The following is a 27,149-nucleotide window of genomic DNA, read 5'->3' on the forward strand; positions in this document are numbered from 1 at the left end:
CGAGATCCTCTCGTATTTTGTTGCGATATAAGCGAGCCTAGGTTTCCGCAGGCCGTAAGAACGATCTCGTAACCGAGCGAGAGCGTGCCACCTGTGCGGTATAGATAGACTGCATGGATATACTACAGCGTTTTGAAGAGATTTGTCAAGTCTATTTTTTCCAGGGGTTTGTTTGTCGAGTACTAATACTCGCATCGATAGAGCACGAAAAGGTGCACTGTACAATAGTGGACTTTTCAATGATACAGCGGCTAAATCTAGCTTACGGTACTAAAAGCTTGTCGTTTTACATTAGGCCACCGCACTTAAAAATCCCAAGTTCTTAGTTATCTACATAGTACAGTGGTGGTGATACCCAGACACTAGGTCGAGGGGTTAGTATTACAATACCCAAACTTTATCAGGGGTAATATCTAGTTCGGGGTTACTGTGCCTAGAGATATTATAATCCGGTTCTTTTAAAATACTACAGAGCTCAAGTATTTAAAGTAGCAACTATTCTCGGAATCGGACTAGTCAATAACCCAGATATATCAATGGTTATAATCGATAGATAAGGTAGATAATATAGTTGAATTTAATATATAAGTTTAATCAGCTATATAATCGCGCGTTCGTGTTGGTAAACTTGGTAAACATCATCGGTTGACCGTAGGCTAGATTAAGTTATGACTCAGGATAGGGTCTAGGACGATCTTGTTCTTCACGATGTATAGCCAAGGCCGCTTATATGAATCTACATATGAGATTTCAGATAGCTCGTACTGGTAATCGATCAAATGCAACGAGTATTATTCTACTTCTGTACCGAAAACACAAAAACGCTGACGTGAGCCGACGAATTCCTTTATATATATATACGAAGCTACTCGGCACCGCACGTCATTCGTGGAAAGTCCCCAAAGAAGAATCCAATGTATGGCACCTAGACTAGCATGATTAAGTACGAATGACACAACCGACTAAGGACAGATAAAAGGAACGACTTGCTCGAGCTCAATGCAATATCCACATAGAAAAACAATCAGAAACGCCAAGTGCCATTGGTGTGACTCGGTAGGGCTCAGGGTTCTCCACCTCCCACCTTGTGTTTCCCCACCGCCTCCCCAAAACCCTCCCCACGTGCCCGAAGAATCTCGACATCGGGACTGTGAAGTATGAGTATGTATGAACCACCGTCACGGCAAGCCTGCGATCGTTGCCACGATCTGAAATTGCGATGCCACCGAATCGATGCCGGGAAATGTAGCCGTTGTCTGCGAGCTGGCGCAAGCTGTGTGTTCAGTCCCTCAAATCGTGGTCGCCGACCCAACCATCAACTTCGCCGATCTAACTCCCAAACATCGCACTGGATGAGCGATGGGCCGTCGAATGTAAAATTGGCACCACGGATCGCACAGCGCCTGAGACCACCGGTGGCTAACCTCGACGCGCAGAACCAGTTGAGTCCTCCGGATCCCTCTGGGACATGTAGGCTGGAGAGCACCACCCACGCACACCGGGGTCGCCTGGGAAGGGAAGAAGACCCTGCCGATGACGGCCAGGAGCAATCTCACGCAATATATACCGAGCAGATACCGGGTGGCAGTGGCCATATTGCCGGGCTATCGCTACCAGACGTAGGTATCGGCATCGACCCTAGCGTCACCATCCCGGAAAGCTTTCCGCAGTCGCTGAGTCTTCCGGATGGTCCCATGGAATCGGACGTCTTCGTTCGCTTCAGTCGTCCAAGCGAGGCAACCCTCACTCCGATCACTGATACTCATCTACCTCTCTTTGAGCCCTTCTCGGTACTGGGTGTGCCGGAGACCGGTCCCTCGGAGAATGGCACGGGCCCCACCCAGCATTTGGACCCGGCACAAGTAGCGGATGGTGGTCGCAAGGTCGGTCCACAGACGCGTTTTCTCCAGCAGTTCATGGCAGACCTGTTGGAGATCGATATGGACTTAATCCGGCACACCTTAGAGGATCCTGTGCTCTTCGATTCAACGTCAGTAAACACGAACCCGGGCGGAAATGGTAACAATACCCACCCGCCCGACTGCGCGATTGACACGACTTTTGTTCTCACCCAGCGATTTATTCATCTTTTGCGTCGGGGGGTTACCTGGACCGCTCAGACTAGTGCTGCACAAATTGCGCAGGGGAAACCGCCATTGATGGAATCATCCACACTTCCCTCACGGCTCCAGCCGCCGATCACCAAAACAACCCCTCAGAGCCCCCCGGGCGTTTCGGAGATCAACTCGCAGCAGCGGGAGACGGGCCTCGACCAACCCTCACTACTACACGCTCTATCAACTTACCTGCGGCTCATGGACACGTACCATATCACGTTCTCACAAACCGCCGACAAATTCGGCACTGCCCTGGCCAAGGGCGCGCCGATTCCACTACCCTCGTTGCAGATTGGCGCCTTCGCCATGGACGATCCTGCCGGGCACATTGTGTTGGTCATTCAGTCAGCGCTACAATTGCTCGATCGTCTGGGGGATCTGGTGAATCAGCTCTCGGCCCCGTTCGTGGCCGAGGAGATGGGTGATATCAATGTCAGCCGGCCCCTAGGCCCCCCCAGCGGGCCCAATGCAGTCAAGATACTCATGGGGGCGGTTCGCGAACGCGAAAGCCAATGTATGCAGATAGCGGCACGGCTGCAGAATTGCTGTCGCGAGGTCCAGCGGTCGCGTGGCTAACGCCGGCGATGGCGAATCCGAACCGATGTAACGCAAGAAAGCTAGAAGGGGATGTAGCCATCATGCCTTCTCGAGTTCTCGCTTCTAAAGCAAACGCGGCTGCATGAGTGGAGCCTATTATGTCTATACAAAGACGGTCATGATACGATGAAAATCGTAGATGATAAACCTTCGTCTTCTGCCGGCGCTGCTGCCAACTTGTAATCGGTCATCGGCTCACCGAATCGGCGAACTTCACATCGGACCTTGAGGATTCACGAGCCGGTGGCGGTGGCGGGGGCCCCTTGTAGAAGCTAAGACTCGGTGTCTCTGTGTCCAGACCGCTCTGAAGAAGAATGCCGCCGTTTTCTGACCGAGGAGCACATCCCCAAAGCAGTCGAGGTCCTTCAACGGCAGAAGCTAGAGATATACAGCTATGTGAGGCTCCCTCTCCCTCCCAGCAAAGCACTGTCATCCCGGGTCCTTTCCGGACCGCCAAGATAACCACTGGGAAAAGCTCACACCATGCACTGCACTGGCATTTCTCCCCCAGCCCGCTACCGAACACGCTCCGCCCCGCAAGCGAACGCCTCTAAAACGGCTGGACGGTCGATGACCCCGACCCCACGGTGGAGTTCTACTTCCGAGATATCGCCGGCCTGGTGACGGTGTCGATGGACCTAGATTTCATTGCTCTGGCGCCCTTTGAAGGGCCTTGTATTAGCCAGAAGGGGATTGCGGCCCGGTTGGGCTGGGTGGAGACATCTGCTGCCGATGAGCAGGTGGTCAATTTGTTAGAGGGGAAGCCGCAGTATGAGAGCTATCAGCAGGCGTCTGCTGTCCAACTTTGACTCTGAATATCTATTGGTTTGCATCGAATATAGTTCTACCAGACTTTTCTTCATTACTACTGGTATTCCTCTTCTTTCTGTCCCTTCACACTCCTCGTCTAGAGATGGTAACCTTTGTACGTCATAATCAATTAGTGCAACTTTAATCTGCAGATCTATAAGTCGCCTCCTGTGTTTCTCTCAGCGGACGAGCATATCGTGAGGTTATTATGGGGCCCAGAAGACTGACGCGTACGGCCCTGACGTCATCATCGAACATATGGTAATGCTTGCGATGTACATCCATCCGTGAGTACTCGTATTTATTCCACAGCCGTATTATTGGTATTCCAATGTATTCAATGCGAGGTGAGTCTGTTAAGTTTCTAAGTTTCACCGAACATGTTATCCACAGCTAGTGCCCACATCGATAACCCTTCCAATTGGCAACCTCCCGCGGGAATCGATCGCTTGTCTGGGGAACATCCGGAATTCGCGTTACCCCCGTTGTTTTTTTCGACAGCAATTCCGCAACCCTAAACGAAACTTCAAGAACGGGTGTCGACGTCTTCTGTTGAGCCTGGGCGTGGAGTGGTTCAAATCGACATCTTTCAAGTTTCCCCTTGAAATTCCATTCCATATATTGATTCTACGCCGTTTTCGTGAATCGCCCAAGGAGATCCCCCAGCCTCGTCACGTGGGGGATCCGCCCCTGCCACCACATCACAACGGCCGTGGTAATCCCGCCGAGAGTCACGGCGGTGAGAGTCACGTTCCGCAGACATTGCACCGAGCGCTGTTGGATGAGTTCATTTGCGTGCTCGGCGTAATCGCCTGGACTATTGGTGCGAGGGAAGGGCTCGTTCGGAACAGGCTTGTCGAGAAACTATGTCGGTCAGTAGGTATCGTTTTGGGACCATTCCAGCTGCGTCCAAATCATACCTGGCAGAGCGGCTCCCAGCCATCCTCGACGGACCACTCCAGCAAATTCTCCTTGGGTACCATCCCCCGAACCATATTGCAGTGGTCGCGATACACCCACTTTGCGTTTCGCTGGATACCCGCTTGGGTGGTGCCGCTGTGAAAGATGCCCGGATATCCATCTCTCAAGTACAGACTGTACAGCCAATGAAACTCTGCGGAGAACCACTGCATCGCCCACATCACCCATGATTGATCGACCTCTTCGACGATAGTTTTATTGATGCTCCGGTACCAGGCGTCGGTATCGGGACGCACGTTGAGGACCACTTTGGCGTCTGGGTAGGCGGCGAGCAGCTCGGGCGCAAAGAGAATACACAACGAGTCAACCACCGCCTGACTATCCCCGATGAGCATGTCGAACTCCGCGCGACTAATGTGCACGTCGCCATCGGGAGCACCGTTGTATTTCCGCCGCACTAGCTCCGCACAGAGTTGCAGCTTGCGGCCGTCTGGCTCAAAGACCAAGTCCCAGCCATGGTATGTTTGCAGGCCCAGCGTTCGCAAGGCCACGCTTAATGACTCGGTTCCGGTGCGTGGCAAGCCCAAGCAGAGCACCTCGACGGGCTTGGTGCGTTTGTGCGGCGCCGGCGGGGGGAATCCGTAGAGTAATCGTTGGAGGGCGTACATTGGGGCTCGAACCAAGGTAAAGCTGGGGTGGGTGTAGGTAGAACCCGGGAGGGTTCTGCCAATATAATAAGTACCTCGTAGCTATGATCGGTCGCATGATTCTTGGAGCGCGTCGATTGGGGGCCGGAGGATGTCATGTCCGGATGCGGTTGGGGGCCTGACATTGGGGGGCCTGACTATCATTCCCCTTGACGACTGTACTACGATTTGACTTTACCAGACCCTCTTTCGCAAAAGAGATCTATCTATCTATATATATTTATATGAGAAGATTTTGCTGTGTTTTTTTCATATGCAGCGATGCACTAAACCCTGAGATAAAAAGGAGATGCCAACGGGATAGATGGGGAAGAGCAAACCATCTTGGGCGATACCCGTCAGTCAAGTGGAGCCACCAGGCAGAGACTGATTGGTGGTGGCCGTACACGATCTAGCCAATGAAAGCTATCCAGATGGCGAACGGATTGTTACTAACAATGGATTCAAACTCGAACTCGCCAGATCGAACATCCAATAGTATGTCCTGTGGCGGTGCTCCTGTGGCGGTGCATACTCCTCCGCCTCGCGTCGGAGAACACGTGGGCTGATACTAATATACTAGTATCAGTCAGCCACCGGTGCATTTCATGCCAAATCCAAGCCATTCAAGGCCACCCACACCGCTTCCCATGATTGGCTGCGGTGCGGTACGGCTCGCGACCATTACTAGTAGTACTCCATCGACACGGCTCATCATCCAGTAGACTTCGTCATTATACCTATCTCATTCACTCGGGAGTATTATCTATTGACTCTCTAGAACACATAAGATACCGACTAGTTACCCAGATAAGGATATCGCAATGTTTCCTCGTTATCATCGACCGCTTCCAAGAAACTAGGAATCAGTGGCTCGATGCCCTGTTCCAACGCCAGCGAGCTCCATTCCCGCAACCCGAGTTCGTGGAAGGGCCGCCCGTGCACTCGTTCCATATACTCCTTGAAACTCTTCACAGGCACCTTGACATTGCTCGAATGGTGGAAAAAGGACACCCCAGCGGTTCTAGACGATGCCGCAGTTGCCGACGTGGTGAACCGAGATGTCACCAGCGTCGCGATCTCTTCCGCAATAATCTCTACCTGCTGGAAGTCCAAGTATCCTTCCATTCGTGTGAGGCGGGGCGTCGCACCGAGTCTGACCGAGTAGCGTAGGAGCGAGTTCAATGCGTCCTGGGCGGGAGCGTGATCGCCGATGGGGGTGCAGGGGCGGTGGATACTAATGCGGAGACCAGTGTGCTCGGCGAAACGCTCGAGGAAGACTTCACTGGCCCATTTCGTTGCGGTGAGACCGTCAGAGCCGTCGAGCGGAGGAGGGTGAAAGGATACTGATGTGGGCCCGAGGGCAGTGTGCCCAGACTGGAGGATGACTCTCCCGGACGAAATATAGTGCAGGGGGGTTTGCGACTGTAGGGCAAACTGGGCGAGGCGATGGGTTGAGCCCAGGTTCGGCGTCTTCAAAGAGTTGTAAGTGTTAAGACAGTGACCATTCGAGCCGTTGTGGATCACGACGTCGATACAGTCGTGCAGGGACGCCCATTCTGCGGGAGAGAGACCGAGCATTGGGTCGAGAAGGGTTCCATAGTAGAGCGATACTTTGTCACTGGTGGGAAGAACGTGCTCCTGATCCTTTTCCACGGCGATACAATGCACTCTTTCCACTTCGGGTGCCTGGAGGAGAACCTGCACCAGCACTCTCCCTAGAAAGCTAGTCGAACCGGTGAGGAGGATTTGACAGCCTGATCCTTGGCGATGCTTAGGTAGCTTAATGCTTGACGTTGATCTGGCGCGATCGAGGATAGTTTGCGGTATAGCTGTTTCCGCGAGCCAATTGATCGTCATGGATGGTGCTTCAGCTTTCCGGGCATCCACCTTGAGCGCCATCTGTGCCAATGTGCTGGCACCATACAGGTCGCGGAGAGTGACTGACACCCCGATGGAGGTGCGGATCGCGCCTTGTAGCCTGACCAGCAGCGTGGAATTTCCTCCGAGAAGGAAAAAGTCCGACTCTGGTTGAATGTGCTTCCCAGGCAGCAAAACTTGCCAAAGAAGCTTAAGCTCGCCCTCGCCCAATGTGAGCCGTTTTGACGGTTGACTCGTAGTGATTGGCGGCGTCCATGGCATAGCATCTATTCTTTTTCGATCAATCTTTCCGTTCGCATTTCGGGGTAGCTCATCTAGACAGATGACTGTTGACGGGCGCATGTATTGTGGCAATGGGAGGTTGCTCGCGAGATGTTGTAGCTCGACGTCGCTAGCAGTCTGTCCAGGCATCAGGGCAACAAAGGCGACGAGCGTTTCTGAGACGCCCTGGCCCTTGACACACACGATGGCTGATGACAGCAAATTCGGGTGGCAGTTCACCATGGTGGAAGCGACGTCTTCAAGATCAATACGAAGTCCTCGAACTTTGATCTCTGTATTTCCGTCCATTCGGCCCAAGAGGATCAGAGAACCGTCATCGAGCATTTTTGCTTTGTCGCCAGTACGGTACAGTCGAGTCCACCCTCTGGCTATATCATCGGGCAAAGCAAACGGATCTTGCACGAATTTCAACCTGGTCTGGTCCTCATTCAGATACCCCAATGCAACCCCGGCGCCGCTGATACAAATCTCCCCAGGCTCTCCAGTGGGAACAAGATTGCAGTCAGGGTCCACAATGTAAAGAGAAGTGTTGGAAATGGTTCGTCCAACGCTCCGTGCGCCTTCGAGCCGGGAGACCGACATCGTCTCAAAGGTTGTGCACGCGGAAATTTCGGTCACACCATAGGAGTCCTGCACCACAGGACAATTCTTTCCCAGCCGCACAAACTCCCGCTTGAGCTGATCCGTGAAAGGCTCACCACCTAGACAGGCGTGGCGCCATCCGGCGTAATGGTTGAGGTATTCGCGACCATGTTGAAGCATGACGAGATATTCGGACGGAGTGGCTAGCGTGAATGTTACTCCGTGATCGCGGATAATTCTTGCAATTTCAATCGAATCCCCTCGTACTTGTTGGGGTACAATGACAAGCCTTCCTCCGTTCATGATGCCATTGAGCGTCTGTGCAAGTCCCATGTCGAATCCCAGTGAGCTTTGTTGAAGGACAACCGTCGAACTATTAAGACCGAGCTCTTCCCTCTTGGCAGCGAGATAGTTAATGAAGCCGCGCTGTGGCAGGCATACGCCCTTTGGTTGACCTGTTGAGCCGCTGGTGTACAGCAGTATGGACAAAGCGTCACCCTTCGCACTGTCGGTGAGCATCGTGGGTGAAGCTTGAAGGTCAGGAATCTCGGAAAAGTTGAGAATGGTTGAAACTCCTAACTCTGAGACACCTTCAGCAGTAGAAGAGAAGCAAACAAGTGCTTTGACAGGGGATGCCAAGACCATAGCTTTGTGTCTTGCAGCAGGAAGGCTGAGGTCGAGGGGTACATAAACCGCACCGATGCGGAGAATTGCTAGCATGCTCGCCACCGAGTTGATTGACGGGTGGCATAAAACCGCCACTGCATCTCCAGTTCGGACTCCTTTCTGAAGCAGAGCTACTCCAATATGAGTGCTTTGCGTTTGAAGCTGCAAGTAGCTGAAATCGCCACTGTGATCCGTGACGGCAATTCTATCTCCATATCGATCAGTCATATTCTTGAACCTTTCAGCTAAGGTCGCTGGCCAGCCGTGCGATATCCGCTGGCCACGTTGTACCGAGAGACCACCTTCGTTGATGCGGGTAGAAGTGACAAGACTGCTCCCAACAGGAATTGAAGGATCCGAAGACATAACCTCAAGTAGCCTTGTGTATTGATCGATGATTGCTTCCGTGGCTTTGGGCGAGTACAAATAGTCCCGACAGCTGACTTCCACAATAGAGGTCCCGTTGGCGCAGGGCGTGACATGGAAGGAGATATCGTATGGCGCATTGCCCATTACACTCCGACCGTAATCCAGGTCAAAGTCGTCCACGGACATCCTGGTGATCTCTCCCACACGGTAGTTGATCGCAACCTGGAAGAGAGGCGTTACATTCGATACTCGCGGGAGATTCAGCGCGTCCACGACCAAGTTGGAGGGAATTGAAGAATTTAACAAAGCGGTCATCACTTTCGAAGAGGTCTTCTGGAACACCTTGGCAAAGCTGTCCGTTTGCTGGATCTCGAACCGAAGCGGCAACATGTTGAGGAAATAGCCGACTGTGCCGGTGAACTGCTCGTGTTTGCGATTGGCATCGCTCATTCCAATGCACAGATTTTTGACCTTCAGCAATACAGCGAGGAAGACCTGTAATGTAGCCAGGTAGAAGTGAAACGGGGTGCCACGAAGAGTGCGACTTGCTTGCTTGATCCTTTCCGTGACTTCCATGCTGATATACCGCGTCATTGTGTGCACCTTGAAATTGTCTCTTGGTCTACGGGTCTTCTCCGTGGCAAGAGGGAGGACAGGCATCGTTTCTGGCGGTGGTGAAAGCTCGGACTTCCAGTACTCCAGCTCCTTTGCGAAAGTTCCATCTTGAATGTCGCGATTCAGCATCAGAGAATAGTCAACATATTGCGCAACCTCGCGTGGTGGCCTTTGTTCATAGAAACACTTCAAGTCATGTAAGAATGTGGACCAACTAGCCCCGTCCATGACAATGTGATGGTATGCAAATATGACGGTGTGCTGGCCTTGTCCAACAGATACCACTGTAACTCGCATGACTTCGCCTTCCTCCAGTCGCCACTGGTAAGACGCCAGCCGGTCAAACTCCTGTGACACCGAGGTAGCGCTTGAAGCCTTGACATGTTGAAAGAAAGGTGGTGGGGTTTTTAAGACACCCTGAAGGAGCTCACCATTATTGGGATCTGAAAAGAAGGCAGTCCGCAGTGACTCGTGCCGGGAGACAGCCTCTTCCAAAGCTCGTTTGAACTTGTCGACCGGAAACCTTCCCTGAACGTTGTACGATATAACCACATTGTACTGGGTAGGGTCCTTCATCCAATGGCCGGCAAACCAGATCTGTGACTGGTGTGGAGACATCTTTTCGACACGTGTAAACCTAGGTTCCAAGTCGTTTCGTTCTGGTTTGGATCCAGAGTCAGAAGGGCATAGGTCACAGGAAGACTCCGAACTAGTGGCATCAAGCGGTGAGTCTTGAACTGAGCTGTTGTGCTCTGAGCTGGATCCAGTTGTCGCAACGTCGATGAACTCGATGTCTTGGGCAAGCTGGTCTTCTTTCTGCGGCGCTATTTCTGCAGCATCTGGCCCTTGGATGAGCCTCTTGCACAAGCCCGCGACAGTGTCGAGTAGTGCATCCATGGGAGTAATATCGATATCGAACTCTTTCGCAACCCATGCTTGAATATCCACAGCCAAGAGGGAGTCACAGCCCAGGTCCAGAAGGGGGGTGCTCACATCCAATGTCTGTCCTCTCAGCCGGAGCATTGACTTGATCTTGTCCGATAAACGCGCAAGCAGCCTGTCGTATTCATTTTGCTTTAGTTCCGACTCTTGAAGCTGCCCATGAGCCCTAAGCGGGGATGTTGAATCTGACTGTCCAGCATACTCCCTCTCTTTGGTTGGAGAGCGCGTTGTAGTGAAGTGCGAAAGCAGATGGTTAGAAAAACAACCGGATTTACCGCTTTCATCACTCTCGTCAATCTGCAAATTTATCTTTTGAAGTCCAAAGAATATCTCGGCATTCCCTGCGGCCTCGGGTGCCCCAGCAGCTACCACTTCACCAAAGGCATGATGTAAGTCAGACTCAGACAGAGGTGCATGGCCATGGTCCACCATGCGCTGAACCACCTCCTTGCCTTGCCTGGCAAAGTACCCAGCATCCACAATCATACCCAGGGCTAATACAGACCCCACCAGACCTCTCAGCCGACGGCCTTGAATGAGGCTTGTCATAAAAAGTGCCGGGGCATGAGACGCTACCTGCTCTGGAGTTCCGACAACAGAGACCGTGGATGTCAGGATAACGAGGAAGTCCAGTGTTGGTGCTGGGAACAGCTCGTCAAGATATGTTGCTGCATTAATCATAGCAGTCGCACCAAGGCTTCCCTCGTCTTCGACAGTATACTCAAACCCTTGGTCGGACAGAGCCAAGGGAGCATAGCAGACGCCTACAATGGGTGGTAAAGTCTCCTTTATCTGGTTGAAAGCCGAGGAAATAGACTTTTTGTTCGAAGCATCCATCTTCAAGGTCGTCACAGTAGCTCCCAGACGAGACATTTCGTCCAGCCAAGGTTCATGCACGCGTGGATTTCTGCTGGCAAGGACAAACGTCCGTGCACCGTTTTTCGCCATCCACTTCAAAATTGACAACCCAAGTGTTGTTGCCATATCAATCATCCAGTAGGTTCCGCTTGAGGAGAACATAGTGGTGGTCCCTGTGACATCGGCATGGCCCGTTATCGATACAGGGCTCGTCCAGTCCACTACCTTTGGAACAGTGACGGATGGATTGCCTGATGGGATTTCTGTCCAGGAGGTAACCTCCAATGGTGGCTGTGACAGAGTCGATAAGCTAGTACATGCTTGAGAATAACTTTCCGTGATAAGCTGTCCAGGATTCGCAAGAAGCGCACGGCGATAGAGGTCCACCGTCTGGACCCGAGTTCGAAAATATATATCGCGCAGAATCGTGACCACACAATCATCAGATGAGGATAAATCAACAAAAGACGACACGTCACTAGGTAGAGCCCGTTCAATCATACGCCGCGATGCATGCGGATGGACTGCTATCCACCCTTTATTTGACTCCTTGCACTTTGAAGTGAGAAAATAAACCGTTTGCTGCGGCTCGCGGGCTTGCTCAACAGCAGCAGCAAGTAACTCATCAGGCTCATACAGAAGAATCGGCCCAGATATAGACTTCAAGAATAAATATGCCAAAGTGAAGCTAGCAGTCGCTCGCAATGCATCTGGGCTCAAGTCATCATTGTCGGCAGTGCTGTGAACATGCTCAGGCCTTGCTTGGATGACCGATGAGATATGGTTAGAAAGGCCGACAGCACTCCCCTTTCCGTCGACACGTGTACCATACCACAGATAGGCATCCGTACAAACACAGCAGGAGTACTTGACTTGAACGGCTACTGAGCCGGTCGACACCTCGGATGAGAGATCCACCAATTTTCGTGAGAGCCAAGCCTTTGGACGAAGCTCTCTGGGCTTGGTATTGTATCTCTTATTTCGTCCGTGGTCCCACACCACTCGTGGAATGCGAAGCGTGCAACCATCCAAGTGTAATTCAGGTTCATTTGTCCAAAGCAATTGCCCGTCTGTCAACATGGGCACGAAAGACCATGTGAGGCGTAAGAAGACATCAACGACAGTGGCAGGCGAAACGTTTGCCACGGTGGACAAGTCTAGGAATTGTAGGCTGATATCGTCTCCCCTTTGTGATCTCATTGCTCTCCCGATAGCAACACTTATGCTTGCCATATTTCCAGTTGTCAGCCAAAGGATGTGCTTGGACCTTGCAACCAGCTCTTTGAAAGTCAGGAGCCTTTCGTGGTAGAGGCCCCTGGAGAAGAACGGCTCGTCAAGCTCCAACAGGGAGATGATGGAATGTTTCTTTGTTAGGCCACTCAGGTCCAGCTGGTGAATGTCTTCCACTATAGCGGTTGCGGTGCCCGATGCGGCGAGGATTCTTTGAATACTCTGGAGGAGGCGTGCTACTAACAGTGTCTTTCCTCCAAGGAAGACCACAGTCTCCGTCAGCGGCGCCAGTCCCGTCGAATTCATTGGCTCTCGAAGCATCATGACTGTGTCATTGACTGCCTGAGTAACCACGACTGAAAGGCCGTCCCCATTTGGATGTGTGGAGCCCTGAAATATATGATCGATGCCTGAAAACCCCTTGGAGCGGAGTAGTGCGTCCAATCTAACAGTTGACGTGTCTGACCAAGATTGGGCGTCATGATCGTACCCTTGCCACCACTGGGGATGCAAGCCACAGGTATACAACAACGACACTGGCATCCGCCCGGTGAGTCTAACGAACACAAAGTAGCCACCGGGCTTCAGCATTGCGCGGCATCCTTCAAAGAGATTGGTAGATGCATTAGTTGCATTGAGCGGATTGGCAGCAATTACCATGTCATATTTCTCGCTGCCATATTGATTAACGTCGAGCATGGTAAAGTCAATGGCCTTAGAATATAGATTGCGGTGCTGAGTAGACAGCTTAACCACTGTCTGGCTGAGTGATACTGGAGCCATACTGCTCAGACAATAGGACGTATACCTATCATCTAGAGATTTCAATATTTCTTGGGTGATCACAGCAGTGTCTGCATCAAGCTCGAGAACATCCATGTGTGGGTGTTTGTGCACAATTCGCTTGACAATAGAACAAATCTCTTTATTCAGCAGAGAAAGCATCCCCCGAGTTTGAGATAAGCGGTCGAGGGGGTCAGCTCCGTTCAGCATGGCAGGAGGGTCTATTTCTCCTCTCAGGATCGCTGGCAAGGACATGCCGAGTGAATGATTTGGCTCAAAATCCACAATTCCAGCAAGTTTGTCGATCATTACGAGTATACTCTCCTCCGACGTTTGGGTATGATCTGGGTGAGTAATGTAGTACTCAGAGCCCTTGCCATCCGCAGCAATGCGACTCATCTCACGGTATAAGAGTTGGTGATGGGGCATAAACCTTGTAGATTCGTGTGGACCAATCTCGTCGAGTGCTCGTCGGACATAATACAAGCCGATTATATCTGCTGCGCTTCTCCACGCCATCTCTTCCTTCGGGGTATGATATGAGGATATCAATGAAGATCCAAAAGGGTCACTCTCCCACACCACGTGTGAGAACAGGTTACGGTGTCTAGAAGTATCAGATCGAGGGCTACTCTTCATAACCAAGCCCTCGATTTGCATGATAGCCTTTCCCTCTGGATTGTACAACGACACATCGCCTTCTACCCTGTCACTGTCGAATCTTGTAACAAAAGCGTCGATTTCGCATGAAGGTTTTCCCAGAGAAATACGAGGGCTAAGGAGGACCCGACGAGCCTCCTTTGCATGAAAGGACGTCCACAGTCCCTTACTCAATGGTGACGCAAAGGCACACATTATTGCCTGAAACGATGCCTCTAGTTTAGCTGGATGAAATAGGGATCCCGGGGTTATTGTGTCAGCCGCCCAAGCTGCAGACGCGGTGGCTTCGCCTAGAGACCGCTGGATCGAGGTTATGCATCGAAAGGGTCCGGAATAAGCTGTGCCAGCCTGTTCAAATGAGTCATAAAGATCAGCAACATCTACCGGCACGAGAAGGTGGCTCTGTCGTTCCCTCGGTGGTAGCTGGTCACAATCAGGCTGGCTGGCTTCGTTGAGATAAAGCGTCAGACGTGCAGTGCATAGCCTGGTTAGGACCGATCCATCGCTATTATACGCATGACAGGAAGCTTGGGCATCTAGTTTGGTGTTTGAATTTGTGACATTGTTTTCTTTAGGGAATCGTATTGCGGTGATGTATTCTACTCCGCCGCCATGCTCTTCCAAAAAGATGGGTTCCATGGCAACGAAATTGCTGACCTCAAGTAATACAAGCCTTTGGCGTGCAGCTGCAGAACTAGCTGCAGCTAATAAAGAGGCGAGGTAAAAGGCTGCCGAGAGTACCGCTCGGCCTTTTTGCTTGTAACCCTCAGCCCAGGGCATTTCCTCTAGATGTAGGATATTCCTCCAACACATCTCGTTTGGGAATTCGCTGGCAAATCGCCGACCCAACAGCGGGTCCACAGGTGTACCTTCGAGACGGTACCTTCGCGACACGCGAGACTCTCTCCAGTACCTCCTCCTATGGTCCCAGGAGTAGGTGGGGAGTCCCTTCATCAGCTGGGAGGGCTGGCTTCTAACAGCCTGGATAAACCTCCCAATCTCCAAATGTTCGGCCATCCGTTCCCAGAGGCAACCGACGGCGGATGATGCTGCCTTGAGGTCATTTTGCCCTCGGTGGAGTAACGAAGTATAAGGGACGCTTGACCACCCTTTGTCCTTCAACGTATCCAACACTGGACCACGGAGAGCTGGATGAGGTCCAATCTCGATACATGCACCGAGGTTTTGACAGCCACCAAGTGACCTCTCCACTGCCTGAGCAAAGAGGACAGGCTTGACCATGTTGTCGACCCAGTAAGTTGCAGAGAAGGCCTGCATATCGCTGTTCATGGTTATACTGCTTCCAGTTACGGTTGAGACCCATGTACAGCCGCTCCTGGGTGATTTCACTTTGATGTTGCACGCCTTCAACGCTTCAAGATATGTAGCAGCACAGGGCACCATATGATGTGAGTGATACGCAACATCAACCTGCAAAGCTCTTGCGAAGGTCTTCTTACGGTCAAGAAGTGCCTTGACTTCGACAATCGCATCGTAATCACCCGACAAGGTTGTGCTCAGAGGCCCATTGCTCGCTGCCACCACGATTCTCCCCGAATATGACGGCTGCGAGCACAAGTCTCTGGCGTCGGAAAAGGAAAGACCCACTGCAAGCATGCTACCCAGCTTCGCAGGCTTGGAGTGCAAACCTCGGTAATAGGCTATTTTCATGCAATCCTCTGCCGAAATGATGTTGAGCGCATAGGCGGCCACTATTTCGCCGGAGGAGTGGCCCACGACTAGATCGACGTGGACTCCACAGGCACACAGCAGATCATAGACAGCTATTTCAATTGCGGTCGTCATCGGTTGACTGACTGCAGGGTTAGAGAGGCTTGACGAGGGTTTGTCTGCTAAAAGCTCCTCCCGCAGGGACCATGAGGGGCCATCAGTAAGAGTTGCTAGTGCACGCTCACAGCGCTCGATGGAGTTGCGAAACACGGAAGATGCACGTAGCAACTCACGCCCCATTCCAGCCCATTGTGCGCCTTGTCCTGTGAAAATACCCATAATCCTTGGTGGTTCGCGTGACTGCTTCCATGAACTCTGGCCTTGTTCGCTGCCTCGGCTAGCTTTGTACTCTTCAATGACCTTCTCGATAGTGCTGATGAGCTCGTCTCTATTTAAGGCACTGATAGAGACCTGGAATGGCAGGACGGTTCTTTTGGCTAAGGTCCAGGCCAAATCATCCAGATCTAATGCAGCATTGTTCTTCACGTATCGCGCTATTCGCTCCATGTTTGAATTTAGGGACTCCTGGGTGTGTGCTGAGAAGAGGAATAGGCCGGCGATGGCGCGTTCCTTTATAGTTGATTGTCTACAGTAACTGACTTGGTTTTCCGATTGGCAGGGTACATAGCTCTCGATAATGGCATGTGCGTTAGTCCCTCCAAAGCCGAAGGAGTTTACACTCGCCCTCATTGGAGAGCCGGGGGCAACGGGTGGCCAGGGTATAGTGCGTGTTGGAATCTTGAGATGGTTGTAGAATGGCGTGATATTGGGGTTGAGGTTGTCAAAGAGCATGTTCGGGGTAATTGTCCGGTTCTTGAGACACATTATAGCCTTCAGCACGCCGGCGAGACCTGCACAGCCCTCCAGGTGGCCAATGAGAGTCTTGATACTTCCCACATAGAGTTTGTCGTCTGGACTAAAGACAACGTTCTTTGGGTAGAAGGCCCGCTGGATTGCTTGCGCCTCGACGGGATCCCCTGCCTGCGTTCCAGTTCCATGGCATTCAAAATATTGGCATCGGTCCTTAACCGGATCTAGGCCACTGCGTTCATACGTGTGACGGATTAACTCTGCCTGGGCTTCGGGGTTGGGCATCGTAATTCCCGCAGATCTGCCATCCGAGTTGACCGCAGTCTCCCGAATGATACAGTCTACATCGTCACCATCCTTCAGCGCCTGATCCAGCGTTTTGACCACGAGCGAAGCGCATCCTTCGCCTCGGGCGTAGCCATCAGCATCCCGGTCCCACATGCGACATCTTGACGTTGGGGACAGCATGTGTAGGTTGGAATGACTGATATAAACCTCCGGGTCGAGTAGGAGGTTGACACCACCTACAATGGCGGTGCTGCAATCACCGTTCCGCAGGCTTTGGACCGCTTGGTGCAATGCTACCAGGGAGCTAGAACATGCAGTATTGATAGTCATGGACGGCCCTTTCAGGTCAAAGAAGTAGGATATGCGATTTGAGAGGATACTCGGCGATGTCCCTGTTGCATGCCATCGGCTGATTGTGTCCAAATCGCGAGCTTGAATGTCATGATAGTCCGAGGTCATCGCGCCAATAAATACCGAGGTGGGCGAGCCGCGCATCTGGTTCAATGTATAGCCCGCAGCTTCGAGCGCCTCATAAGTCGTCTCGAGTAACAGCCTTTGTTGTGGATCCATTGCCTCCGCCTCCGCCGCACTAATATTGAAGAAACCAGCATCGAAGCGATGTACATCGCTGTCTAGCATATAGGACTTGTTCGGGACATCTGTCGCTCCATGATGCTCGCCGTTATGATGATGGAAGCTGGACAGGTTTAATCTTTCGGGATGTACATCCGTAAGGACATCCTTTGGGTTAGACAATAGCTCCCAGAGTTGCGAAGGGGAGGCTACATCGCCTGGAAATCGGCAGGCGGCCCCAACGACAGCAATCGGCGTCTTCATGGCAGCGAGATAAACTTAACATTGACAATGGAAAACTTTCTAGCAAAGATATGGACCACGGCCGGTAGGCTTAGCAGTGGAAATGGCTGGACGACTACAGCAAGAGTGAGTACTTTACATGATGGCACCTTGAAGCTTTATCCTATCATCACGGCAGTCAGCCCCATTCAACAACAACCGTGACTAACAGTGCGCTTGACGGGTTGAGCCATTGCTTACTCTGAATCTACTAACCGCCACTGCATTTGGTGCGTGGCACTTAATATCCCTTGCAGTAAAACTCGTTTTGTGGTCGGCATTTCAGCTGAAGCAATTTCCTGTATAGTCACAGGAAGGTTATGCTTTATTCAGCTCGTCCAATCGCCGTACTTGCGTGATCTTACAATTAGTCTGATCCGGTGTGGGTATCGGCCATTCCAGGATGTTGCGTCTTACGTACGTACAAATGGCCACCTGGTAGTTATGATTCTAGATGTTGGCGATCACTATATTTACTGCTTGGCATTGCTACAAAAACTTGGCGTAAGATTATCACATGCACCTTGACATTAGTACTGCAATAGATTGGAAGCTATGCATTGTCATGTTATTCGTATCTCGACCTCATTGTCTCAAGGGGTCAAAAGATATGCCCCACAGCGACAAGACTAGGGCGCACGCACTTGCAGAAGAAGGCTAAGTCCCTTGCACACTTCCGGGGAAGGAATGTGGACCTCAGCCAGCCATCAGTCTTCAATGTCTCTCTCTGTGTGGGTCGACAAGACACTCAGTTACAGTAGCCAGCGAGACGGACCTGGGCACTCCATGCAGGTAGGGTCGTATAGCCTGCGTAATGCAGTCGCCGTCACACACGCACGGAGAGAGCGATGCCCCCAGCAAGTCAATCATGAAGATCACGCTATTCTGGGACCTGAACAGAAAAGCAATGGTAGAATTCCTTGGGTTCCCCTCATCCTGTTGACTCCGAGCTCATACAACAAATCTCTAACCAGAACGCTAAACGATGGAAATCTCCAAGGACACAGCGGCACAGCTGCCAAAGCCCTTCTACGTACTGAGTCAAGCCCTGAACCTCACGAACAAGGACCACGCAAAATGGTGGTATAGCACCGCTCCAATGTTTGCCACCATGATGGCCGGGTCCGGATATGACGTTCACGCACAGTACAAGTTCCTCTGCATCCACCGCGAGGTCATCATCCCAGCGTTAGGTCCGTACCCCGAAAAGGGTCAGCAAATGCACTGGAAGAGCCATCTCACACGCTTCGGACTTCCTTTTGAGCTGAGTTTCAATTACTCCAAATCACTACTACGGTTCGCCTTCGAGCCCCTGGGTCCCGTAACTGGAACACAGGATGATCCGTTCAACACCCAAGCCATCAGGCCTGTTCTCCAGGACCTCAAGGCCATAGTTCCCGGTGTTGACCTGGAATGGTTTGACCATTTTACCAACGCACTGGTCGTTTCGGACGAGGACATTCAGACTCTGCGCGATGCAAATACGGAAATCCCTGTCTTCAAGACACAGAACAAGCTGGCAGCCGATCTGGAGCCATCTGGCCATATTGTCTTGAAGACCTACATCTACCCGCGGATTAAGTCGATCGCGACCGGGACATCGAAAGAGATGCTCATGTTTGACGCGATCAAGGCTGCCGATAAAAGTGGTAGAGTTGCCGCCCCACTGGCAGTCCTCCAGGAGTTTATGGCTGAGCGAGCGCCTACCCTCATCGGCCACTTTCTGTCCTGTGATTTGGTTAAGCCATCCGAGTCCCGGATCAAAGTCTATTGTATGGAACGCCAGCTGAACCTGGCCTCCATTGAAGGAATCTGGACGATGAACGGGCGACGGAGCGATCCAGAGACCCTGGATGGCCTGAATGCGCTGAGGGAGCTGTGGCAGCTATTGCCTATCACAGAGGGTCTGTGTCCACTGCCAAACTGCTTTTACGAGCCTGGTACCTCACCGCAGGAACAGCTACCCTTCATCATCAACTTTACCTTGTCGCCTAAAAGCCCCCTTCCCGAGCCACAGATCTATTTCCCTGCTTTTGGGCAGAATGACGGTGCTATTGCGGAAGGACTGGCCACTTTCTTTGACAGAAGAGGGTGGGGTGGCTTGGCTAAAAGCTATCCATCGGATTTGGCATCGTACTAGTAAGTCTTGACATATGCCAAATGCAATGAATGAGTGTGGCTAACCTCAACCCACAGTCCGGATGTCGACCTACATACCTCAAACCACCTACAGGCGTGGGTCTCCTTCTCTTACAAAGGAAACAAGCCGTATATGAGTGTCTACCTTCATACCTTCGAGGCTTGCAACGCTACTACCAAGGATATGACAATGTGTCGCGAGGATCAGAGTCATTAAGGACAGTTTAACTATTCGTTCACCTGCATCCATCAGCTCTGTTGATTCATTTCATTCCGGATCCTCGTAGTCGCAGATCATTTCCTTATCCTAGCCAAGAGTGTTGCAGATCCAGGGAGAAGTTTGGTCTGTGTCGCTTAGAACAAGAAAATCTTTAATTTTTTCTCTCTGTCCCCACCTATTTGCTCTGCGTAGGAGCAGTAATCCCAACCTCCCTTGTTGCCCCGTTCCAGTGGTACGAAGTACCAAGGGATCTACAAACTGTATTCGAGAGAGTTTAACCATGGTCACTTTTGTACCCCTTAGAAGTCTATATGTGTTGAGGAATGATCTCTCCGAGATGTGAACGTGGGTACAAGCATATTCAATTATCAAGTTCTGCCTAATTGCATCTGTGTGGATCTTTACTAGCCAACTATCGAAGTACGGCGGTCATCGTAGAATTGCACGGACCGAGGAATGCCCAATTACTGGAGGCAACAATTAGGAAGAAGCCATCTGTTGAAGAACCTCATCCGTATACCCCCATAGTAAGGTGGAGTAATCCGATGCCCAAGTGGCGCCTGTCCAGAACGTGCTGTTCAGCCCCTGGAGCTCATACAGTTGCCGGTAGAACCCTCCACGGATTTCCTCCACTGAAACAAACATGGTTACCGGGGTGTGGCTCGCGAACTTGACAATGTGAGGCTGGTGCGTAGAGTATGTTCCCTCCGCATGGAGAAGCTCGAGCTTCTCATACATATACGCCTTCGCCTCGTCCTCGCCAAAGTCGGCTCCGCCCACTAACTTCACGTTGTGGTAGCTCGGGGCCCAATGATTGTCGACCCGCCAGATAAATGGTTCCTCGGGAACACCGTACAGGCGTTCGGTATCAACGTTTACGAGGTTCACATCGTTGGGGAGACCGGTATCATTGACAAGAGCAGCCCAGTACTGGTGATACTGCCACTTCGAAAAAATGTAAGTTTCCTGCTCACTGAGCGGAAAGCCATGGAGGTTGTCCAGCAGGGGCGGGATGGTGACTAGGAGCTGCTTGCCCTTGAGGAGCGTCTTGGTCCCGTCAGCACTGCGTACGATGACTTTTACACCATCCTCGGAGCGTTGGACGGACTCGGGAGTCGTTTCCAACAGAACGTCACCACCGAGTTCCTCGCCAGCGCTCTTGTACAGAGCGGCGATACCCTCAATAGGACGGACGTAGCCCTCATTCAAGGCGGCAGCGTGGGGGACCCCGATGTATTGGATGACATAGAGTGTGATCATTTCCAGCACATCGCCAGACGTATGAGAGAAGAGAGCGTACACGGCATCTTCGAGATGGTACTTCTTGACGAAGTCCGCGAAAGGCATGATGAGGTCCTCTGGCACCGGCTCTGGGATGCGGTAGACTCCGTCATCCAAGAACCCAAACTGAGAGATGGCATCGACCCATTTCGCAAAGGCCTCCCGGTCTTGAAGCTGGCCTGGAGGGTATTCCGTTCTTTGCCCTGTGTTGAGGTTCACGTAGTCCTCGTGCGCGGGAGCAGGGTTGCGGCGCCCATAGGGTACCTGAAGCCGTTCGAGATAGTTCCGAGTCACGGTCGTATTAAAGAACCCCTCCACACCATAGTTGAGAGGTGTATTATCTTCAGTGTAGTAGGTTTCGCCGTGACCGCCCAGATAATCGTTGCGTTCAACGACAGCAACGGTCTTGCCTTGATCCTTGAGTTGAATCGCGGCATACGTGCCCGAACTGCCACCACCAAGTATGATTACATCGCGGGAGATGGTGTCGTGGGCAACGATCCCATTCGCCATGCTAAGCCAGGCGACGCTTGAAAAACCAAGTAAGTTCGCGATCCTGGCAACCATCTTCGAGAATGTCAGAAAGGAAAGTAGAAGATGACTTATTGCAGTCCAATGAGCAAAGTTCCACCGATTTAAACGTAACAGACGATCACTCGATGTTCGTGCAGCCTCGTGTGCGTGAGGCTTCTTGACTCGCGAAATTGCTCATCTTGAACCCTTGGACATTGGCTGGATTGTGATCGCCGGTCCGTACGGCCTTAGCGCCTTGGGAGTCCAGGGCAGCACCTCTATGGGCCCATCACTGCCTCTTTGTGTCACTTTGCAGGCAGCCACCGTGAACACCCCTTGCTCCAAACTATTGATCCTACATCCTATGCCATTGTTAATGGTATAGGGCCTTGATCAACGACATTGGATCTGCAGTCCAGTCGAAGCTGAAGAGGTTTACGCTCATCAGACTGTGTTGGAGGAATGGAATGCCTGGCCATGGCAGTCTCGATCTGCAATAACCATGCGGTTAACCTTCTCTGCTATCAGACATGCATATCCGCTAGTGTCTTGGAGCGGTGTCCGTGGCCGAGCCCTACAGGTGCGTGTCGATTAGGCTCTTCAAACACATTCTGAAAGGCCAATTCTCGATAGCGTTACATTTTTGTGCCCTCGGTTGATCTCGGGAAATTCCATTGTGCCGTATTCCCTGGGCTAGCATAAGATTCCAATTGCTGACCCTGCATATTGTCAATCTCCTGACCTATCACACAGTACATACATATTTAGGCAGCATTGCGTCGGACATAGTCAGAACCAGCTGAAATAACTAAGTTCCACCAGGATAGTTATTGTTACCAAATACGGTCCAATTCAGCCAGCCACGGATATCACCTTACATATTACAGACATGGACTCTAACTTGAAACGTCCAATGATGGCCCCTCTCAATTATTAGCGGTCAACCTTAGTACTTCGCGGAGAACCCATCAGCTGTGAGATGTGTAATGGTCTGATTTGAGTTCCTCCCTAGATACCATCAGGAACCGGTGAGTTACTGCGTGAGACAGTCGTTCAATCTGCGAGCCGTGCAAGGATCCTACATGTCTTCCCTCCGCCCTTTCACGCTCGGTGGATATCACATGCAGACTCAGTTGGCCATAAGCAAGAAAAAGCAAGCAGTAGAGGAAGACGAAAATTGGAAAAGGATCATCGGTGGTGATTCTACTTCAGCGACACTGCGTAGAGCAGCAACATCAAGTATACAGTTTTATCAACAGCGATGAAATTCTGATACGGGACACACAACGCAAGTCGAATACAAACAATGTTACTCGTGATAAAAGGTTTAGTTCCACAAACTGTCAGATAGGCACCCCTATTATCCACTCTCTTCAGCATCAGCGTAATACTGGGGTAAATATGATCTTCAACGGCTTTGTACTCCAGACATTGAAGACTAACGCCTCTTCCCACTGCTCCGATCCAGGAGCTAACTCCCAATCAAACTCCCAGATCAAGCGAGCCAGGACCAGGCGCATCTCCAACCGGGCCAGATTATGGGCAATGCAGTTGCGAGGACCGTAGCTGAAGGCCTGCATGGCGTGGCGGTCGTCGTTCTGGTACACGGGATCGCCGAGCCATCGTTCAGGGATGAACTTGTCCGGATCGACAAAATTTCGGCTGCAACGGTTGATGCAGTAGTGGGCGATGCCAACCTGAGTACCTCCAGGGATCCAATGCCCGTCGATAAAATCCCCCCCCGGAGGGACTCGACGCGGAAAGACGGCGGGACCGGGAGGGAAGATCCGGAGCGCCTCGTTCATGCACGCGTTCAGATACTTCAGCTGATTCACGCTGATCGAGTTAATGTCTCCAACATTGTGGAAGGTGCTTCGGATTTCGCCGATCACTTTGCGCTTGGCGTTTTCGTTCTGGGTTAGGAAGTATAGCGTGGCGCTCAGAGCGGTTGCCGTCGTTTCGCTCCCGGCGATGATGAGGGTGGAGCAATTCCCGTCGATCTCGTAACGTTCGAGCCCGTTCTGTGGATCGAACAAGTTGGTGGTCAGGTCTTTGTAGTGGATCTTTCGGTCCATTCGACGCTGCACCTTGTCATGGGTGTACTTCCGGTGGGTGACAAATTTATCGCGCAAGGACTTGGGCACGAACAACATCAGGATATGGAAGATCCACGGATAGTACCCCACAGCATGCGTCATGGCACGGAGCTTCATGACCTCGAGAATCATTTCCACCCAGGGATGGTACTGCGAGTTCTCCAGGCAGCCGTAGGTCTCGCCGAATGCAAGTTCCCCAATCAAGTCGAATGTCGCATACTAGGGCAATGTACTCCGTCAGGTGCCAGTTTACTCGGCCAGACAAGGGGTCGAGGTGGACTTACGTTGAACCAAGCCGTCATTTCTGGTGCCCTTCCTGCTGCTACTTCCTCATGCAGCTTCTCTATCAGTAGATTGATGTTGCGTTGTATCACTGGCTCCTGCTCTCTCAATGCAGCATCCGAGAACCCCTTGGCAAGCAGACGGCGGTAAAAGCGATGCAGCTCGCCATCCACTGTGACGATTGAATGAGGAGCCGTGGGACCCTTGTAGAGGGGGGTATCCTTATCCATCTCGGGTTTCCCGGGGCGCGCACCGTAGATGTCATCCCACGCGCGACTCGAGGTGAAGAGCACCTCGTCTGGAGCAATCCGTAACACTGGTCCGTATGTCTCGTGTGCCCGCGAAAGGGCTGCAACGACGTCTCCGGTACATAGATGGTAAGTATGCCACAGGCGCGTCACCGCTGCCAGTTTTGGCCCGGGATACTTTGCGAGCGGATGGAGTGTGACCCTGTATATGCCGACAAGAATGCAGTACTGCCCAGCTCGATTAGCTTTGAAGTATACATGTATCCAGATTAATACTGTCAACTTACCGTGACCCCAATCAGCAAAACGGTAGTCAAGGCCTTGCTGAGTGAGAGGCTATCCGCATCTGAATTACTAGTTTTGTAGATAGTGTGGCGAATGGTCTCGCTAGAGAATTGGCTCATTTTCGGTAGACGTGGGTCCAGTAGACAAAGGTACTTCTAGGAAGAAGGTTGAGAGCCACCTTCTTATGTGTTGAAGAATTTGCCCCACAAGTTGCACAAGAAGGGGAAGGCACGCAAGCCAAACATTCGAAGTAGCCTTGGGTTGAATCCCTTGCCTGTTGGGTTGCCACGCATATGCAGCAGCTATCCATCTTTCACTCACACCGCACCGTATCCTGTAGACCTTCTGGACCGTCTCCTGTATCTCTCGTTAGGTCGAATGGTATCATGTTGTATCTTGAATGTTTACCTTTCACAACATATGATCATATTCAACCCACCCCCAGAGCGACGCTGATCCGCAAACTTGCTTTACATAATGAAGATCGGACTTCTGGTTCTACGCGGAGATGCTGTTGAGGAGGTTAGTGATGCCATTTACCTTTATTTATTCCTGTCCGGGCTTCAAGACACAAACTCATTCTCCCACTTGACTAGAGCCCAAGTACTATCGATCTTAATCACTATATACCTCAAACTCGTCATCAGTTTCAAACCCTTTACATCGGCAAGTCTAAGGCAGAGGCCGATATCGATGACATCTGCAAAAATGGCTATGACATCGTTCTAAATTACATGGTTCGTCCAAGTGAATCTGGCGAGAAAGAGTATCACTGATCCAGCACGGATAGGCGGCAGAGTCGGCCGATGATGTTTCAACAGCGGCAGCGATCACGAGATATCTCGAGGCGAAAGATATCTCAGTTCTCAACCGTCCGCTCTTCACTCAAACCACCGAGGCGGGAGAAGAAACACGTCGTTTCCGAATGTCGATAAAGACACCCGGAATGAACCTGCAACATCTCAAGGGCTACAGGTGGGTCATCCTAGCCATGGAGATGGGCCAAGAGGAGATGGTGTTTAGTCCTGCTCAATGTGGTACCTCCATGTGTCTTGATGGAGACAATCTACATCCCGCATCGGCAGATTTCGCCTGGGTCAGGGAAGGTCCCCTGCAGTCCCTGCTGAAGTCAATGGCGTTGGATGTGCTGAGAGTGTCTGGTGGTGGATTTGTGCGTGTGGAGGCTTCGTTACATGCAGAGGCTGACAGTATGTACCTGGAGGGTCTCCTTTGCCCTCCTCGCGCATTTTACGGCGAGGGGTATACCACTTACGAGGACGTGGTGATCAAAGAGGAGTTTCCTGGTGGACATATGGCATTCTTGGACATGCTGATTACCAGTAAGCAGATCCGCTCCGGTCAGGATCACGCCCGGAATCAACACCTGGCGGGTGTTTATGATGGCTTTGCCCCTCGCTACCATGCTGCTCGGGCCAATACTGGGCTGAGTCGGATGCAGGAAAATATGAGCCGAGACTACAACTTCTCGGGAACAGTCCTTGACCTTGCGTGTGGCAACGGTGAATTCGGAGCCACCCTTCATGAACATGGCGTCTCCGCAAAAGTCACTGGCGTCGACGTCTCCGAGGGGATGACTCGGTCGTCATACATTCAGGATCACTACGAGAAACCGCTCTTGATCGGGCCGATGGACGAACTTATCATGGTAACTTCCCGGGTTTCCTTAGGATCTGATTTCTCCCATGGTAATCCTTACTGATTGACAACTAGGGCATGCCTGAATTCGACCATGTGGTTTGCTTCGCGGCATTCCAATTTCTGGATCCCCTCCACCTGACTGCGTGTTTAGCTCGCATGTTCATGATTGCTCAGATGTCGGTGACTGCGATCCATGAGGACCTCAGTGAGGCGTACATTGAAAATATGAAGAAGCGAAACGGTGAACTGTGTAGTAATTTCAATCATATCTCTACCCTGGAGGACTTTGGTGTGCCTAAGGGTTGGAAGCAAGTTCTCATGGAACGATTTCCCTTATATGATAATCCGAATCTGGGGGAGACTGTGTATGGATTTGCGGTTCGTTTTGAGAGAACGTAAGAAGAATGAAATTAGCCAGTTAATTCATTCTGATTTACCACTACCGCTATTCTTATTCTTCAGATATTTACTATGCATGAATCGGGTTACTTCATAAAGTCACTTCACACAATAATCCAGCAAATCGGGTTAAGCTCGCGCCCGATGCCTCATCAAATCATTACCCAACTTACTTCTTTGTTTTTCTTTGTTTACTGGATATTCTCCGTATTTCATTCGCTAACAATCGGCGACTGCCCATAGGCTAAGCAAGGGGGGGAAATGAGTACTAACGGGGGAAGTTAATAAGAGTACTTGTAGCACCTGCCGCGCGTGGAATGTGATCGACGAACATTTCCAACCCC

General features: G+C 51.5%; 7 protein-coding genes across 7 annotated transcripts; 3 read left to right on the forward strand and 4 right to left on the reverse strand.

Moving 5' to 3' along the window:
- The first annotated feature begins 1,169 nt into the window (after window positions 1–1,169).
- On the forward strand, window positions 1,170–3,263 carry BDV38DRAFT_257136 (uncharacterized protein). Its single transcript, XM_032055583.1, has one exon. The coding sequence runs from the start codon at window positions 1,353–1,355 to the stop codon at window positions 2,691–2,693; it is 1,341 nt and encodes a 446-aa protein (XP_031909859.1). The 5' UTR covers window positions 1,170–1,352; the 3' UTR covers window positions 2,694–3,263.
- Window positions 3,264–4,012: 749 nt separating this feature from the next.
- On the reverse strand, window positions 4,013–5,420 carry BDV38DRAFT_257138 (sulfotransferase family protein). Its single transcript, XM_032055584.1, has one exon. It carries the CDS (start codon window positions 5,111–5,113, stop codon window positions 4,439–4,441), a length of 675 nt encoding a protein of 224 aa, XP_031909860.1. The 5' UTR covers window positions 5,114–5,420; the 3' UTR covers window positions 4,013–4,438.
- Window positions 5,421–5,892: 472 nt separating this feature from the next.
- Window positions 5,893–18,227, reverse strand: BDV38DRAFT_179475 (uncharacterized protein). Its single transcript, XM_032052052.1, has one exon. The coding sequence runs from the start codon at window positions 17,663–17,665 to the stop codon at window positions 5,930–5,932; it is 11,736 nt and encodes a 3,911-aa protein (XP_031909861.1). The 5' UTR covers window positions 17,666–18,227; the 3' UTR covers window positions 5,893–5,929.
- Window positions 18,228–18,372: 145 nt separating this feature from the next.
- On the forward strand, window positions 18,373–20,346 carry BDV38DRAFT_257140 (aromatic prenyltransferase). Its single transcript, XM_032055585.1, has 2 exons — window positions 18,373–19,822; window positions 19,880–20,346. Exons 1-2 carry the CDS (start codon window positions 18,669–18,671, stop codon window positions 20,037–20,039), a joined length of 1,314 nt encoding a protein of 437 aa, XP_031909862.1. The 5' UTR covers window positions 18,373–18,668; the 3' UTR covers window positions 20,040–20,346.
- On the reverse strand, window positions 20,282–22,553 carry BDV38DRAFT_179515 (Beta-cyclopiazonate dehydrogenase). The gene has a single exon (XM_032052053.1). It carries the CDS (start codon window positions 21,888–21,890, stop codon window positions 20,523–20,525), a length of 1,368 nt encoding a protein of 455 aa, XP_031909863.1. The 5' UTR covers window positions 21,891–22,553; the 3' UTR covers window positions 20,282–20,522.
- A 605-nt stretch (window positions 22,554–23,158) lies between these two features.
- On the reverse strand, window positions 23,159–25,019 carry BDV38DRAFT_179523 (cytochrome P450). Its single transcript, XM_032052054.1, has 3 exons — window positions 24,750–25,019; window positions 24,217–24,690; window positions 23,159–24,151 (listed from the first exon to the last, which is right to left on the reverse strand). The coding sequence occupies exons 1-3, from the start codon at window positions 24,864–24,866 to the stop codon at window positions 23,216–23,218; spliced, it is 1,527 nt and encodes a 508-aa protein (XP_031909864.1). The 5' UTR covers window positions 24,867–25,019; the 3' UTR covers window positions 23,159–23,215.
- On the forward strand, window positions 24,951–27,115 carry BDV38DRAFT_257152 (class I SAM-dependent methyltransferase). The gene is made up of 4 exons (XM_032055586.1): window positions 24,951–25,269; window positions 25,344–25,484; window positions 25,538–26,413; window positions 26,479–27,115. Exons 1-4 carry the CDS (start codon window positions 25,225–25,227, stop codon window positions 26,803–26,805), a joined length of 1,389 nt encoding a protein of 462 aa, XP_031909865.1. The 5' UTR covers window positions 24,951–25,224; the 3' UTR covers window positions 26,806–27,115.
- The last annotated feature ends 34 nt before the right edge of the window (window positions 27,116–27,149 follow it).

Source organism: Aspergillus pseudotamarii, assembly GCF_009193445.1.
Source record: "Aspergillus pseudotamarii strain CBS 117625 unplaced genomic scaffold BDV38scaffold_61, whole genome shotgun sequence".
NCBI lineage: Eukaryota > Fungi > Ascomycota > Eurotiomycetes > Eurotiales > Aspergillaceae > Aspergillus > Aspergillus pseudotamarii.